Here is an 18,511-nt window from a genome sequence, read left to right as displayed (position 1 = left end):
CAACATCCTCCTTTATCATCTTTAGCTGAAGATAATATTTAAGCGGTGGTTTCTGCCATTTACTTAATCCGGCTTGATTCTTATCTAAAAGTTATAGGACGGTATACCCAATAACCAGACCCTACCGGCACTGATACCATTTTAACAACTCTTTTCACATATTCTTTCCTTTGTCTTGTAAAGAGATAACTCACATACCTATGCCTTAAATTTAGCCCTACCCTCAACTCACATTTGCAGCAGCTGCAGCATCTCTGACTGCTCATGGGTCCTGTCCCCACGCCGGCAGCAGCAGCTCCACCTGACCATGGGTCCTGTCCCCACGCAGCAGCTCTGACTGCCCATGGTTCCTGTCCCCATGCGGGCAGCAGCAGCTTTGACTGCCCGTGCATCCTGTCCTCATGCAGCAGCAGTGGCAGCAGCAACTCTTTACTGCCTATGGGTCCTGTCTCCATGCTATTCCACACTATTCTCTAAATAAAAGAGCACTACTGCCAGACCTTGAGAGTCCAAGAAGTCTTTCTTTCGACTCCTTGGCTCACCGACCCTGCATCAATATGAACTGAAAGAAGAGATAAATGATAGCCTACATAGTGTGTAAGACTTAGTAGGTCATTGTAAGAACTAGCTTACAGACGTCGTAAAGACCCACAGTCTGCCTCAAATAAGAAGCCTTTTGGGGATTTTGAGCAGAGAAGTGACATGTTCTGTCTTCCATCTGAAAAAGACCATCCTGGCTGGTGTGTTAAGAGTAGTATCTATGGGGATAGGGTAAAGCCAGACCAATTAGGATGCTGTGGGAATAATAAAAGTGAAGAATGATGGTGTATCATAGAGGATGTTAGCCGTGAGTGCTAAGAAATGGTTGAATTCTCCAAGTATTTTGAAGATACAACCAAAAGGATTTGATAATGTATGGACATATGACACACAGAAAGAAAGAAATCAAGTTTGACTTTAATGTTCTTTTGACCTGAGCCCACAGGAGGAATTTTGGAGTTTTCCACTTACTAAAATGAGATCATCTTTGAGTAGGAGTTATTTCATGTAGAAGATCAGAAATTTAAATTTGAGATGTCTTTATACATCCAAATGTTGTCAAGTAGGCCGTTGGACATATGCTAATCAGGAATTGAGGAGCTCCATGGTGGAGATGTGAGTTAGGGGTGTCAGCTTATAGGCCATATAAAGCCTTGAGACCAAGGGCCATCCCCAGAGAAGTGAGTACAGAGAGAGAAGAAGTCCAAGTCCTGAGACTGGAAGCACTCCACTGAGAATGAACAGAGATAGACACAGCAAAAGAGACTTAGAACAAGTGGCCCGAAAGGTGGGAGGGAATCCAGGAGCATTTGACGATCCTGAGCCAAGTGAAGAAAGTGCTGCGAGGAAGAGGGAGTGACTGGCTGAATCAAGTAAGATGAGGACTGAGAATCAACCCTTGAGTTTAGCAACGCAGAGGTCACTGCTAACCTTGACAAGACAATTTTGGTAGTTCATGAAAAAAGAAGGACTGATTGGAGTAAATATAAGAGCATGGAGTGAGAGGAAACAGAGACAGCAAGGACAGAAAACTCTCCCCAAGAGTATTGCTGTGAAAGAAAACAGAGAAAAAAGGGAGGAAGCTGGAGAGGAAAATGATGTCAAGAAAGTTTCGTTGTTATTTTTTCGTCTGCTTTTTGTTTTCTAAGATATGCGAAAAAGAAATTTATTTGTAATTTAATGGGAATGATCCAGTGGAGAGGGAGAAATTGACGGTGCAGGATTGCAAGGAGAGAACTCCTGGAGGAATGCCTTGAGAACCCAAAAGAGGAGGGAACAAGTGCACAAATAGAGGGAGACAATGCTTCCATGGAAGTGCGAATCCTTAGTTCATCTACAGTGATAGGTGGTGAGTTAGACTATGTGGGTGAGGATACCGGTGCAGGGGTCAACATGGGGTGAGAGCTTGTGGGACTTTGCTTCTGTGGTTTCTGTTTTCTCAGCAAAATAGAAAACAAGATCATTAGCTGAGATAAAGGATGGAGGAGGAGGTAGAGGAGATTTGAGTAATTAAGCAGGTTAGAAGGCTCACTTGACTGGAAAACCATAGTATGATGGCTGGGAATCATTAAGGACACACATATGGTTTGCAGTCTTGATTAAAGTGGCAAATTCTAGCATGCCTCTCTGTTTTTCTTCAACCATGTTCAGCTGCACAGGCAGTAGCTGCATAGTGCAGAGTAGGCATAAAGACGGGTTTATTCAGATTTGGGTTATGATAGACAAGGAGGTGAGTAGAGAGACAAGGGAGCTGATGATGTACTCAGGAGGGGGATTATTCTGACTGACCAAAGAATATATTTTGGACAAGAAGGAGAAGAAATTATATGAGAAAAGTGAGGAATAGTGGAGTGTTGGTATAGTCAATCAATTTTAAGATCCATATGTTTCAAATATTATTGAAATTGAGGACTAAGCAGGAATAAACCGGAGTGTTTAGTACTGAGATTGTGAAGGGGGCACAGTTGTTGGTCATGATACATCTCAGGGTATGGCCATGAGAGTGTTTTATTCAAGGAGGGAACAAGATCCTCGGAGGAGAGCATGCCAAACAGCTAGGAGTCCAGGGTGCTTCATGGATTATCTAAATAAATACTGAGATTACCAATACGTTCATAAGATATTGACAGTAAACTCAAAGATAAAAATCTTTGGAGACACGACATGGGCTAAGATGTCCGTGGGCTCAGCAGATGACTACAACGAGGAAGGTAGTGAGATATGGTGTGTTGTAAGCTTTTCCTGTAAAGGGACAACTAATAAATATTTTAGTCTTTGCAAGTCACAGGTGTTTCCCCCATCCTCCTCCTTTTTTTCTCTTCTTTTTTTTCCATAATGCTTTATAACATTATTGTATTACATTATTATATTATTATATAACATTATTATTTATTAAGAATAAAACGTTCTTAGCTCAGGGTTATACAAAAACAGGAACAGAAGTGATTTTGCCTGCAGGCTGTAGTTTGCTGACCCCTGAACAAGGGTGGAGGAGAGAGGATGGTCTGGAAGGAGCAATAGGTAAGCCTTACCTCACCTCCAGCTCTTGCAGTATAAGGAAAAATAAGGGAAGCAACGTCTTGGAGTAAGTACTATATTTCAGTTGTAGGCAGTTTAAGAGAAGGAAAAAACAAGAAGTTAAGGAATTTTCCCTCCAATTCTTTGCTGATGTGGATAAAGCTAAAATAAACATTCCTGCGCCAGTCCTTTTTTGTGGCCCTGTTTCATTTTATTTTGAGAAAATATCTGAATGTGGAATTGCCAGATCATTGGAATTTTCAGGAGTTTTTTTTCCCCCCTAAAGGGATCACTGTGCTTGAAAATTGCATCCCTGCTACTCAATTTGACTAACAATACTAACAATTAAACTGATCTAAAAATATTATCATTCTTATCAAGATATAGCGAAAACTTCTAGAATGTTAGTTTCACAAATCTCAGTAAATTGATCCTCTGGCCCACTCCTCTTGTCTGCCCCCATGACTTTAATTGTCAGAGAGAATGTTTGCTTAATGTGAAAACATCATAGATGCTATTTGAGTCCCCAGCTCTCTGGTCAATCAGATGTCTGCTTGTAAACATTTATATTAGTGTCATCACCCGCTCCCTTAAGGAGAGTTCAGAGGAAAGAATAGCAAGTACCAACCATGGATGCATTCAAGAGTTTACTTCAAAGCAATCAACATATTCTTTTATTTATACATGGTACATCGATGATTCATTTGGGACCATAGATCTGACATATATATATTCAGTACATTTGTTATTAATCCTCAACTCTCTTTACTTATTTACTCAGAAAATTATCCCACAATTGCTGTTTGACAATTTACTGCTATAGATATGTATAGCATGTTCTCCTAGTTGCTTTGTTATTTTCTTATTCCTCAGCACAAGAAAATGTCATTTGCTCAACTACAAAGTTTCTGTTTTGCAAAATTTCTTGTGACTCAGTCCTAGAAAACAAAATAGAGAAGTCTATTGGGTGGAGCTTCTGGGATAGCTACTGGTTCCTTAAGAAAATGGAATGGCCTCAAATGTGACTCAGCTTTTACCATACTCCATCTCTGCCAAGATAGGATATTCAGATGATACTCAAAAGTACAATAATTGTGTGTATGGACACAAAAACAGACACTGAGTGTGCTGAAGTACAAAGATAGAAGGAGCCCTGGTCCCTGAGGGCCATGTGGAGCTCCCGCACCATTGGAAGACTGACTGTGGCTGTGCTTCTTCACAGTTAGAATACGTCACACAGCTCGTGGCCAATACAAATAATTCTGCTCAGCCTTGAAACACAATCCATTTTTGTGTGTGTGTGAGGAAGATTGGCTCTGAGCTAACATCTGTTGCCAGTCTTCCTCTTTTTGCTTGAGGAAGATTATTGCGGAGCTAACATCTGTGCCCATCTTCCTCTATTTCATGTGGGATGTCACCACAGCATGGCTTGATGAGCGGTGCGTAGGTCTGCACCCAGGATCCAAACCTGTGAACCCTGGGCCACTGAAGCTGAGCACGCAAACTTAACCACTATGTCACCGGGCTGGCTCCTCAACAATCCACTTTATTTTGCCTTCCTCCCTGCAATGTCAGGATGGACTTTTCACAGATTAAGTTTTTCTGTGCTTTTTCTATCATTGGTCAGTTGCTTCCACGTCTGTAGTCTCTGGCTGTTACTAGGTCATTGCCCATTCTAAAGACTTCCTCCATCTTTACTAAATGTCACTTTCTCTAACTCCTCCCCAAGTGTAAAGCAGCTAGTTCCCCAGAGTACCACAGTGATTTTTAGCATTAAATAGTGTAACTCCTGCGACTTGGATTCTAGAGGTGTTGCAAAGAAAAAGAAGAATTTACAGTGATAATAAAATGGCACCGTGTTGAGGCAACTATGTTCAGAGTTGGCACTTAGATCAGGTACTGGGAGTGTTTCAGACTGTAAATGTACATCAATTAAAACTTTGACATTATTTAGATGAGCAATATTTGCTTGCATTTATCCTCTCGCAATTGTAAATAGTAAGTAGTAGCCAACATACACAAAAAGAGTATCCAAGAAAATAAGATATTTTAAAAAGTAAGATTATATTCGTTAAGAGGAAAAACCTCATTGAATTACCAGATACACAATGTGGAAAACTAAACGAAATCCCTCAGAGTAAAAAAGTAAAACAGAAAATAATCATTATGCTATACATAGACCTTACAGAGACCAAGAAAGGCCAATTTCTAACATCTAGATTTTCTGATGTATTGAAATTTGCTTTATTTTTAAAATATATCTTTGATAAATATTCTGCTATAGATTTTCACTTAGCCAGCTAATATACTGATTGATGAGCCTGTAACCAATTTTAAAATTCAGAAGTGAAAATGATCCATGGAATCCGTCCTCAACGTGGTTATGGGTCACCCTAACTCCAGCGTTCCGAAGTCGGGAGACATACATGAGTCCATCGTCTCTTAACACGTCATACTGACAGGTGATGATGTAGGTCAGAGGTAAACCACGCAACTTGTGGTCATCAGCCAGCAGGGGGGCTGCCCTCACATCCAGGAATCCTGGATATTTCTTTGATAGCTCAGAACTGCCATAAATTGGATTGTTATACACATATCCTTTTAGAAACCTCTCAGGGAGCAAGGAACTCCAATTAACAAACTTGAATAACTGACTTGATTCCACAGGAACATGTTGGTGGGAAAGCATGGCTTTCTCAAGTGATCTATCTGTAGTAAAATATTCACTCCAGAACCTGACCATGAGTGATTTGGACAGAACAGGAAAATGCGAATATCCTTGGTATGATGGTGTATCTACGTCAAGAGGCTGAAGGGCAGGATAAATTAAAGACTGGACCTTGAGTTTGATCTTGACATCCGGATCATCTAAGAGCTGAGAAATAATTAAAATTACTTGCGTGAAATATTTTCATTTTAAAACAATAAAATAACTGTAACAAAATTATATATAGATTCATAATCTCAGAAAGACGTAAGTAGTAATTGGAATACACCATCTGAACAAAATTTCAAATATCCAAAATAGGATTCCAGAACTAGATATTCTTTAATTAAAGGGTACTTTTAACTTAAGGATAATCATCTGTCTCATACTCCTCATGGATAATGCAAAATATCTAAGCAATAATTAGAAAGTTAATGTCTTACCCTTTCTACAAAGAATGACAACCAGAAGAACATGCATAAATTTGACCTTTTTACTCCTTTGTTAATATGAGAGTTTATTAAAAGAGTCTACTATGCCAGTAGGCTTTGCCATGGAAAGAAAGGATCACTTAACAGGGATTTCTGACCTGGCTTTGATGCCAGTGACGTCCTATTTTGAGGGATTTGGGCAGGCTTTCTGTGTGAAACATTCTGTTAAAATGACTCTTTCCTATATCAGGCCTAAGGTGCTCATGTTTGTAAAGGTCAATGGTCTGCAGAGAGGTGCACAAACACCATAGTGGCCGAAACGGTGATCCATAAGTTAGAATAAAAATTCAAAACATATTTCAATTTTTGAAAACATGTTTTAAAATGCAGTTTTATATGTTTTCAAAACACACAATATACTATACTGTAAAAAAAATGTATATAACTTCTACATAAAAATACAGATATTGGATTCCTCAAATATTTTGCTAATAGTGTTTATCCATGTTGTAACATAATAATCAAAGTAGACCTCTTTGGACACTTTGAAGACCATTTATGAAGATCATTACAGGTTACCAGGTATTTTTATATAAATTTATTCATGTGCCCCTAAAAACAACTCTGTAAAGTTGAAAGGTCTCATTTCGTCTCATAGTTGAGGAAGTGGGTGCTTACAGGGATTAAGTAAACTGGCGAAGATCACATGTAGAGTGACTGCTTCTCAAGAAAATCCAAGTCCTCTGCTGTCTAATTTCGTGTTTTTCTGCCAGACTCTGAAACCTAAGGCAACAGTCAGAAATCCGCTCTGGGAAGTTTCAAACTCCTGTTCCACACTGTGGTTGCAGCAAAGCCTCACCATAACACTCTTTCCTTTTGGAAATATTGTACAAGAAACTCTAGTGGCCAAAATACCTTTTTAGTGTAAAATAATTATAAATGAATATCATCAACAAGACAAATAAAGCAATGTTTTTTAATTGCTCTAAATCCATCCTTTATAATTAAAATCAACTAGTAAAATCCAGACTCTACACCTGTAGTCCACAGGCAGCTTCCCCGTCTGGCTTCCACCGCTAAATGGGAAAACAGCTTGGATTTTAAACAATCAATAGCAGGTTTTTTTTTTTCTGTTCATGGAAACTAAACTCATGTTACATATAATCTGGGATAAAATATGCTATGTATTATTATTATTATATTACTATTATTAAGTGACAGATAAAAACAACTGATTTTATGTAAGCAAAGAAATTTTTTGAATACTTTATATTTCTTCTTTGTAAATGGCATAGAAAGTTTTGAATGTGCTGTTAGTTTCTAAAAGTAGTGTGCTTCTTCAGGCAATCCAGGAAGACCGCACTGGAGGTGACCGAGTCCATCCGCACCTCTAACAATGTGATAAGATCAGTGTTCGGTCACACAAGTATATAAACTCATTCATCTCACTAGTATAATATTTTACTGACATGTATATAATTTTAAATCAACAATCTATCTAGAGAATTATCATTTCATTAAGAAAGAAAGGAACCTATGACAGGAGTAGCGATTCACATTTTGATATTTTAGACATTTCTTCTCAACATTCTCTTTAATATTTCCCCCAAAATCACTATCCTTATACAGGTCTTCCCGATCTTAGGATGGGGTTACTTCCGCATAAACCCATTCAAGTTGAAAATCTCCTACGTGGAAAATGCATTTAACTTGCCTAACCTACCCAGCAACCTGGTTCAGCCTCCCTACTAGAAACACGCCTGCAACACTGACGTTAGCCTACCGTTGGTCAAAATCATCTAACACAAAGCCTATTTCATAATAAAGTGTTGAGTATCTCACATTATTAATTGAATACTGTACTGAAAGTGAGAAACAGAATGGCCGCGTGGGTACAGAAGGGTTGTGAGTGCATCAGTGGTTTACCCTCGTGATTGCATGGCTGACTGGGAGCTGTGGCTGCCCGTGCCCAGAATCACAAGAGAGCATTGTACTGCATATCGCTAGCCCAGGATCAAAATTCAAAATTCCCGGTATGGTTTCTGCTGAATGCACACCGCTTTCGCACCATCGTAAAGTCGAAATATCTAAGTCAGGGACCGTCTGCACTTGCATTTACATTTTAATATATTTATTAAAGTACTGTTTATAAGTAGACTATTTAAAAAAAAAAGACAAACCTAGAAATGATGAGCATCGTACCTGTTGCGTTACTGCTGCCGCTAAATTTCCTCCCGCGCTGTCTCCAGAAACAGCAACCCTCTCAGGGTTCACGCCGTATTTTGCAAGAACTTTTTCATGTAAGAACCACTTTAAGGCATTATACACATCTTCAAATTGAGTTGGGAAATGATACTTAGGGGCTAATCTGTAGCTGTGGAGAGAAAACATGCTTTTCATGTCACTTATATTTTTGCTTTCTATGAAAGCATAATACGCATGTCAGAAATGCATGTATCTCAAGTGTACAACTCAGTTTCCAAATGGAACACAGCCATATAACCAACACCTGGACCATGCAATAGAGGGTTGCCAGAGCCCTCCCTGAAGCTCTCTTCCATTTAATCTCCCCAAGCCCTGAAGCATCCACCAGCCTGACACACAGCGTAGGTTAATTTTGCCTGGTTTTGCCCTTTCAACAAATGGAATCATTCGGCCTGTACTCCCAGGTGTCTGGCCTCCATTGTTCACCATGACGATTTGGAGCCTCATCCCCTTTGCTGTGTGCTTCTGACCTCGTGTCGGATACTCTACTGTGTGACTATGTCACAACTCACTTATCCATCAAAATGTTGATGGGCATTTGCGTTGTTTGCACTCTTGGACCTTCACAAACAGTGATGCTGTGAATATCCTAGCACGTGTTTTTTGATGAACATACGTATGCATTTTTGCTGACATATACCTGTAAGTGTTATTGATGGTCACAGAGTATATGCTTAGCTGTACTTAATATCGTCAAAGAGTTTTGCAAGGTGGTGGTACCAAGTTATTCTTGAGCCAGAAGTTTATGAAAGTGCCTGTTAATACATCTTCTCACCAACACTTCTTATTTATGTCTTTTTCATTTAGCTATAATACTGAGTGTATAGAAGTATTTCCTTGTCATTTTAATTTGTACTTTCCTGGCGTAAACTAACTTTTCGTATGTTTATTGGTGATTTGGATCTCCTTTTCTGTACGTTGTCTTTTTGAGCTTTTTCCTCCATACTTCTATTAATTGGTAGATGTCTATATATTTTGGATTAAAGAAATACATTCTTATATACACATATATGTTCTCTTAATGTTTAATATGCACATATATGTTTTCTTAATTTTTAATATAACCACTTCATTGTGATATAATTCACACACTATAAAATTAACCCACTTAAAGAGTGCAGTTCAATGGTTCTTAGTGTATTCAGAGAGCTGTGCAACCATCATCACAATCAATGTTAGAACATTTTCATTACCCCAAAAATAACCCCTGTACCCGTTAGTAGTTGCTTCTCATTTCTCCTCATCCTCCACCCCCAGCCCTAGGCAACCACTAATCTACTTTCTGTCTCTATAGATTTGCCTACTCTGGACATTTCATATAAATGGAATCAGAAAATCGGTGGCCTTTTGTGACTGGCTTTTCACTTAGCATACTAATTTCAAGCTTTACCCATGTTATAGCATTCCTTTTTATTGACAATGAGCATTCATCTTTCAATTATACGGGTATATTACATTTTATTTATCCTTTCATGCGTCAGTGGACATTGGGCTTTTTCCACTTTCGGGGTTTTATTAATAATGCTGCTATGCACATACACGTTTTTGTAAACATATGTTTTATTTCCCCTGCATATATATCAAGGAGTGAATATGCTGAGTCATATGCTAACTCTGTTTAACCCTTTGAGGAACAGCCAAAAGCTTTTCCAAAGTGGCTGCACCTTTCACACTCCCACCGGCATTATGGAGGGTTCCAATTTCTCCATTTCCTTGCTAAAACTTGTAATCTATCTTTTTATTATGCTCATCCTAGTGTGCGTGAAATTGTGTGTGTGAAATTCTCATTGTGGTTTTGATTTGTGTTTATCTGATGGCTAATGATGCTGAGAATCTTTTCATGTGCTTATTGGCCATTATAATTTTAGAGTCAAAATTATTGAATTTTTAAAGAGTGTCATTTACCTTTAATACAAATAAAATAAGTGTATTAAAAGGCAAGGCCTGTGTTTGCATAAAAATTTGAAAGCATATTTCATTTTTCAAGAATGTGTGATTTTTTAGTAATTTAATGAACCAAACATAGGTGAGTATCTTAACGGTGTCATTTGACTTGCAGCTTTAAGAAAATCATCTTTAAAAATAAACTTGGAATACAAAATTTTGCATAAGCTTGGATTTAAAAAATTTTTATTCTAATCACTATATGACTATAATTCAATTTTATAATAATGAATTACCTTGATAAATGGCCACGACCGTTAACTCTTAACTTTTCCTTCATTTCCTGAAGTTGAAGTTTACACAGGCGTATGCGGCTCTGACATGGTCTGCCTGCTAATTCACCACCTGATTTTACTCTCCCTAAGTGTTCTTTTCAAGTGCGGATTATTGGTCTAACATGCTATTTTACACTAACTTATTGGCTTGGTTTGTTTAGTTTGATAATACATTTTAATTGTTTGGACTAATCAAGTGTTAGTCACTGGGCTGAGTCCCTTCCAGGAATGTTACCACTTCATCTTCACAATAACCACCTCAAGTAGGAACCATTTATGACACACTTTTATAGATGATTCTTTGACGCCAAGGCACTCATCCTAAAGATTGTCAGTGTAACATTGAGAGGAAATCCAGTCCAAGTAATTATGTCCATGGATAACACAGTTAAAATTTACGTGAAAAACCCTTTACTTTTAGCTCTTCCTTCTTGCCTTAAGAGCATACACACACATACGTACACGTATTTTCTTTCTTGACTCTGATCCGAGTAGTCTAGACTTCACGTTCTATCACCTACTTAATCTTATCTGAGAAACATTGATTTTGGCATAATCATGCATCGACCAATGAAGTTGAGTGATTGTGGGCATGTAAGGCATCTGGTCTGAAAACAAAGAAACACAGCTCTTACTCAGCTGATATGACAACAGCATCAAGTCTGTCTGCTGTCCATCTTGACAGTGAGTCATAACCTTTTAAAGCTGAAATAAAAGGAAAAAAGCAGGACTTTAGTGAAAATGGACAAATGAAGACAGGATATTTCCTTCACAAAAATCCCATTGTGCTTGCTTTATATTCTGAGAATTCTCCATCTGCTCTGCACAGAAATACCAGGGAGACAAATGAAGTGCTGGACTTATCCATAGGAAACCACCCATCCACAACTCAGTAGAATCTGAGTTTCACATAGAACCTCCTCACCGCTGTTCTTCTCTTTATCTTTTGTCCTTCACATTTTGTCTTTGGCTCTTCTGAGCCAGCTTTATTCTCCGGAAGACTAATCTCATCTCCCTTACTGGAAGAGATATTGACTTGACTCTGTGTTAGGTGATGAGTATTTAAGACAAAAAGACAAGTTACTGACTTGACGAATGTGCTGTTAGATAAGTGAGCCAAGGAGATATAAACAGAATTGTGGTAACATAGAAGGACCCCCTAAATCTGCATGGGACAATAGAAAAACATCTGAAAATAAGGGGGGTAGAACTATGCCCCCTTAACACACAGAGTTGGAACTCCCTCATTTACAGCTTGCATCCACACTGCTATCCTAAAGATGTATCTAGCTGAGCTCTGTCTTTGCCTCTTTTTCTCTTGTCTAGGAGGAAGACTGATGCTTTTCTAGTTTTTTTTAATAAAGATTGGCACCTGAGCTAAATCTGTCGGCAATCTTTTCTTTTTTTGTTCCCTTCTTTTCCCGGAAGAGCCCCAGTACATAGTTGTATATCGTAGGTGTAGGTACTTCCAGTTGTGCTATGTGGGATGCCGCCTCAGCGTGGCTTGATGATTGGTGCCATGTCCATGCCCAGGATCCGAACTGGCAAAACCCTGGGCCGCTGAAGCGGAGCACCTGAACCTAACCATTCGGCCACGGGGCCGGCCCCCTGATGCTCTTCTTAACCGTCTCCAACCCTCCTATCCATATCCAATACTTTACCACTGCTCTGACTCTCCTTCCCTCTTATCTCCTCTGGGATGTTCCTCATTGGTCAACGCTTGAAGCCCACCTATTCTAGCACGCATCTACTTATTGCCTTCATTTCCTTCAGTCTACCAACTTGCTCATGTCTTTCCCACATAAAAAAAATAAAATAATACAAAATGCTCTTACTTAACTCTCCTTTCAATTTATCATTTTCTTGCTTATTCCTTTCTTAACTAAGTCCCTTTAAGGCCATCAATCCTTCTTACCATTTCCTTTCCTCTCACTTTTTGCTCATTGCAATGCATTTCTATGTGAATGTTCTGTCAAATCTGTCCGCAACAATATTGTCATAAAAAATTCAACACCCAAGAGACATACTTCTGTCCTGACTTGGCACCTCTACACCATTCAGTAGTTTTTATTAATCTTTCTTTCTTGAGACTCTCACCTCTTCTGGCTTTCTTTTCATTTTTTTACCTCTTTGGCCACTTCTCAGTGCCTTGCTGGTTGCTTATTCTTTCAGCCAATGCTATGTCTCTGTTCCTCAGGCATCTGTCCTCACCCTCCCAGTCCCCCCATCAGAAGCAAGACAATCATCTTAGATTCCCTCTCAATCTTTCTCTTTCTTCTCCTCTCCTTCCCTCCTAACTTCGCACATCAATTGAAAATTTTGCTTAATTTCAAGCCTGTAACATTTCTTATTTGGACTAATTTATTCTTCCTCTCTGAGAGAGCTCAGAGTTCTTAATTAGAGCCCAATTCAATCTCCATTTCCTTAACTGATCTGTATCCCATTTATCTGAGGTAAGCAGGTGAGTATCAAGCACCCTGGGACTCAGGCGGGTGAGGTGATTTTCTCAAAGTCACACAACTGGGACCTTTAAACCAGTGCTTTCACTTCTAAGTATGGTCCTCTTTCTGCTATAATCCTATTCATCAAGAAATTTGCAACCTGCACATTCAATCTTGATTACACTGGTCTATTATTTGCTAAATTTATCACTTTTTTAAAAACACACTGTGTGCTTTATTTATTTATCCAGTGATTAGAGATTATCTCCATTAGAATGTAAGCTCCAAGAAGCAGGGAGTCTTGTCTATTCAAAGAGACAGATCCAGAGCTCCTAGAATGTTGCCAGTCATGTAGCAAATATGTGAGTAAATGGGTTGACATGTCAGCTGGTCCTCTCATATCAGACGGAGAAACGCAGAAATAGCAAAGTCTGTTCTTTTAGAGTCGCTGCAATAAATATGAAAACACTGTCTTCTCAATTCTACCTGGATTGAAGAGAAAAGTATATGTGGAAGAGAATAATTTGAAGCTTCAAAGAAGAGTAAAACTTAGGCAGGAGAACAAAGCAAGAGAAGACGAAAGAGACTGCAGTGTCCCGGCAGAAGAGCCCTGTATACCTATTGGAGACGCTGTTTTCTAATAAAATTTTTGCAAACTATCTTAGTGATAGAGATTTTTCAAAGCATTCACTTACCAGCACTTCCCAAACACCAACCACCGCCATGGATGTAAAACACACCCCTCCTCAGGGCTTCTGACTTCCTCTTGGGCACGTACACACGGACAGGAATATGGTTGAATGTTGTCTCAGTCACAGTGACATTTTCATCTGAGGTTGGTGGAACTTCATCAAAACTCATACCAGTCATCATGGAATCCATCAAATGGTTGAGTCCCAGCATCTCCAGAAATGTAGCCTAAAAACGAAATTCACACCCACCTTGGAATTCAAGTTCCAAAGAGAGCTATGAACAAGTACACGCTGTCCTTTAATAAGCTCAAGTGAAATGAACTAAATTCTTGTTCATGAACCCTCTTTGGTCCTTTTAGAAGAACCAGAAGTCAGAAGTTGTGCCTACAGTGGTTGTTAAAAAGGAGAGTGAGTGCTCAGTTAGTCCTTATTCCATAAAAATGTGTCAGGTTCCGCACTAAGCTTCAGGGTTACACAGCTGAGCACGAGAAAGGCTGCTCTCGAGAACCTCAGAGTTAAGTGGGAAAGACAAAGAAGAAACTGTTTGAAAAACAATGTAAATACATCCCTACATCTCTGCACATGTACTTTGGGAGCAGACAGCACATGATTACAAAAGCTCCCTGGGCGTGGCAAACGGAGAGCAGTTTTCAAGCAGGAAGTGCAATTTTATCTAAGTCTTAAAAGTAAGGCCTTTTCTGGGGCTGGCCCCGTGGCCGAGTGGTTAAGTTCGCGCGCTCTGCTGCAGGCGGCCCAGTGTTTCGTTGGTTCGAATCCTGGGCGCGGACATGACACTGCTCATCAAACCACGCTGAGGCGGCGTCCCACATACCACAACTAGAAGGACCCACAACGAAGAATATACAACTGTGTACCGGGGGGGCTTTGGGGAGAAAAAGGAAAAAATAAAATCTTTAAAAAAAAAAAAAAAAAAAGTAAGGCCTTTTCTGAAGAATTTGGCTAAACTAAAAATCAAAAAACCCTTCCAGACAGAGAAACTAATTTAGTTTGGAGATAGGGAGGCCCTTATGGATCCCCCGAGGTACAGCTATAAAGCTGGGTCACACTGGGAGTGAAGCAATGGGCGGGACAAAAAGGGAGGGCCAGCCTGCCACCTGCATCCCATCTTTTCATTCTAGAACAGTCGGTGTCCTAAGCCCTTTACGTGGATTAATCTTAATAATATTAATGACTAGCCTGCACATGAGGTAGGTAATATTATATATTCAGAGAAGAGGAAAATGAGCCCAGGAAGGTTACATGAGTAGTTCAAAGTCACACAGCTGGTGAGTCGTATTTACCAGGATTGAAATCCAGTAGTTTGAGTCTTGATTTAATGTTCATAGCATAATAAATAAATATGTGAAAAGATATTCAAAGACTGCCAGACATGTGAGGGAAGCCAGCCAAACTAATCGGGAAAAACAAGACAAATCAAGAGAATAACTCACTACCCAAACAACAAACCAACAAACCAAAAAGGTAAATCAAAAATGAGAAAAGACGTTGAAACAATTTTTAAAATGTATATCCTCTGAGAGCCCTGAAAATATGTTACGCTCACAAATGGTGGACAGACTGCAAAAAAAAGGCGACTGGAGAAGAAGAAAAGCTCAAAAACGTAGAAATAGAATTGCTTAAATGAATTTTTAAAAAGTAATTAATAGCAAGACTCAAAGAAACAATAACCAAATCCTCTCACAGATTGCAGAGCAAAGAAAGGAAATATGAGAAAAAAATTATTTGGCTTCTTGAAGCTCTTTGATAGCTCTACTCTGCGCACAGAATTCAATCAAAGCCTCCTGCCACTGCCCACAGAGCATGCGTGACATGACATCCAGCCTCTCCTCGCTAAATTCCAAGAACTTCCCCACAATCCCACTGGCTCACGTGATTTCTTGAACTTGTCACTGTTTTGCAGCTGGAACTTTTGCACTTGTTGCTGGCTCTGCTGGAACACTCTTTCTTAACACTTAGGTGGCTGGTTCCTTTTCATCATTCTGGTCTCAAATCAGGGGTTTCTTCTTCAGAGGGGCTTTCTCTGATCATACAGCCCTGCTCCTGCCATTTGCCTGAATGACTCTTTTCTCCTCCTGCTTGACTCCTTCTAGGCACTGCTCATGCTCATGAATTATTCAGTCATTTGATTTTAGTTTGTTATTTTTCTCCACCACTTGAATGGAAGTTCTGTGGCGGCAGACTCCTTGTTTTTCCAATAGGATTTAATATAGTTCAGTTGTTCAATGTGAGAAATAAAAGATCAGTCTCTAGAAAGAGACTTTTAGAGACTGAAGGGAATACAATAATCAAAGAAGTAATGGGAAAACATCCCCAAGGAGGCAGAGAGATCTGCCCTGTTTTTGCAGGTGAGCCCAAGAGCCGCTCAGGCAGGCAGCCAGTTGCCAGGACACCCCAGGGTGCCCCCTTCCTTTTCTGAGTGTCATGACTCTCATGGTTAACCCTGGGCACATGCCAACCTGCCTGCTTACAGGGCACTTCCTTGAGAACTTACTGACAGGCCCTTAGTCTAGACTCTGGATCCCAAAAGGATTGCAGAAAAGTCTGTAACCAGCAGAGTGCCACAGAGTCAGATGATCTCTGACTTGTTGACAAAATTACAGAGCAAACTACCTCTAAGATAGGCATTTCAAACAACTGACACTCTCATGACGTTAATGCTCCCTAAACAAAGCATTTTTTAGTAAAAGCTACTCAAATGCCTCCTCGCTTGTTTTCCTTGATACTGTTTAACATGATTCTGATATATAAACTAGAAAGCAAGCAAACAAACAAGGGAGCAACACTTCTAAACAGTCAATAGACAAAAAATACAGCATTTATTTTTCAAAAGTGAATCAATAAAAAAAAAAAAAAACAGAAAAAACCCCCAAATCCTGAAAAACTTAATTCTCCAGATTAAATGGTTGCATCTGCACTTCTAAATGCATAAAACCCCAAACTTACCAAATGCACTGCAGATTTCAGATATGTGTTGAACAACATCATCCTCCATGGCTCCTCAAAATTCTCTGGGAGAGGTGTGTAAACGTAATACGCTAAGAGGATGCCCACGCTCAGAAGGTACAGTGATTTTCTTCCCATGATGCAGCTCCTACGCTCCTCTGTCTTCCAAATCACAGAGTAAACTTACTTGATATGCAGGAACAGTGTACTGAGTTTCAGCTCCACACAGAGGCTTTATCTTCCTTTTTGAATATAGAGCTGCTCACCTAGTTTTGGGGCTGGCAAAAGGTTTACCCTTCATTGGCTATCCAGAAATAATCACACTGAGTAAGCGTTCAAGGTTCAGTGAATCACAGAGACCTGGGCAAGCTGTGTGAACTACACACTCTTATTTGTATTCCAGTAAACAAACAGGGATTGAACAATAGCTTGGGAAAGAGTCTTTTAATGCAAAGAGAATAGTCCATATTAAATACACGTGTTGCAGAATCTTTTTTCTACAGTAAATTACCACAGAACAAGAGAAAACAGACATACACATTTTTAAAGCGAGAGGGTAGGAAACAAGACAGCCATGATCTCTGCCCTGCAGAATCTACATTATCTTGCAGGAAACAGAAACATTAGCAATTAAGCCTGATCATTTTTTGAGAGAAGAGTTATACAAATAGTGACGGTGATAATGATAACAGTAATAGAGAGCATTTATGAATCATTTACATTGCGATCTAGGCCCTATGCTAAATGACTTGTATATGTAATCTACATCAGTCCAAACCATAAACCTACAAGACCAGTATTATTGTCTTCCCATCAATGAGTAGAATGAGTTTTCAGAAGGTTAAATAACTTGGCCAACGTCATATAAGTTTAAATATTGGAGCCAGAAAAATCCAGGTGTCTAAGAAAGTACATAGAAAACTTTTAAAACAACTTTTCCCCCCCCAGGCCTGTTATATATACCTCCGAGAATATTTGGAAATACAAAAGGAAAATAATAAATATAAATCACATCTCTACTGAGATCACTGCTGTTGACACCTTAGTGTATTTCCTGCTCTATCTTTTTTCTATATAACCACATTTTCTCTACCTGAGACCTGGACAAACCACTTCTTCAAGGAGTTCTGGTTTCCTCTAGTGAGGAATGAAAGTAGAGAAAAAAAAATTGGCACTAGACATACTCATTGATGCCAGGCCATTTTAGGGTACAGAGCTAGAAAATATAGATTTAAGAAAATAGACGAGGGGCCAGCTCCGTGGCCCAGTGGTTAAGTTTGCGCGCTCCGCTTTGGTGGCCCAGGGTTTTGCTGGTTCGGATCCTGGGCACAGACATGGCACCGCTCATCAGGCCATGCTGAGGCGGCATTCCACATAGCAGAATGAGAAGGAGCTACAACCAGAATGTACAACTATGGACTGGGGGGCTTTGGGGAGAAGAAGAAGAAAAAGAAGAAGATTGGCAACAGATGTTAGCTCAGGTGCCAATCTTTAAAAAAAAAAAATGTTTATAATGATTTTAAATTTAACACCGCAGGATTGTTCCTTAATCTCTTTATTGTTGTAATTTCATAAAGTTTTCTAAGTGAGCATTTTATATTACTGGAATCTTATGTGCTATTGCTGTAAGATTAGGAAACACTGATATGCAAAAAGGACAATAAAAAACCTTTAACGTGCTCCATGCAGTCGACTGCTTTTAAGCGGCATGCTGACAAAAACAGTTAAATTGCAT

The 18,511-nt window shown here is 39.3% G+C and overlaps 1 protein-coding gene across 1 annotated transcript; it reads right to left on the bottom strand.

Annotated features, from left to right (window-relative positions):
- Positions 1 to 3,708: 3,708 nt before the first annotated feature.
- On the bottom strand, positions 3,709 to 18,095 carry LOC124242101 (arylacetamide deacetylase-like). The gene is made up of 5 exons (XM_046666692.1): positions 16,777 to 18,095; positions 13,816 to 14,038; positions 11,315 to 11,384; positions 8,398 to 8,569; positions 3,709 to 5,932 (listed from the first exon to the last, which is right to left on the bottom strand). The coding sequence occupies exons 1-5, from the start codon at positions 16,912 to 16,914 to the stop codon at positions 5,336 to 5,338; spliced, it is 1,200 nt and encodes a 399-aa protein (XP_046522648.1). The 5' UTR covers positions 16,915 to 18,095; the 3' UTR covers positions 3,709 to 5,335.
- Between the last annotated feature and the right edge of the window lie 416 nt (positions 18,096 to 18,511).

The sequence above is a fragment of the Equus quagga genome, chromosome 1 (assembly GCF_021613505.1).
Source record: "Equus quagga isolate Etosha38 chromosome 1, UCLA_HA_Equagga_1.0, whole genome shotgun sequence".
Taxonomy (NCBI): Eukaryota; Metazoa; Chordata; class Mammalia; order Perissodactyla; family Equidae; genus Equus; species Equus quagga.
The sequence above is the reverse complement of the archived record's forward strand: the minus strand, read 5'-3'. Positions and strand labels throughout refer to the sequence as shown.

Bases quoted from the DNA above. Each gene is read 5' to 3' on its own strand.
- LOC124242101 (XM_046666692.1), bottom strand. From the start codon at position 16,914: ATGGGAAGAAAATCACTGTACCTTCTGAGCGTGGGCATCCTCTTAGCG. The intron at 14,039-16,776 runs GTAAGTTTGGGG...TTTCGTTTTTAG, and splicing joins TGAAATCTGCAGTGCATTTG to GCTACATTTCTGGAGATGCT. The intron at 8,570-11,314 runs GTAAGAGCTGTG...TTCTCTCCACAG, and splicing joins GCTGTTGTCATATCAGCTGA to CTACAGATTAGCCCCTAAGT.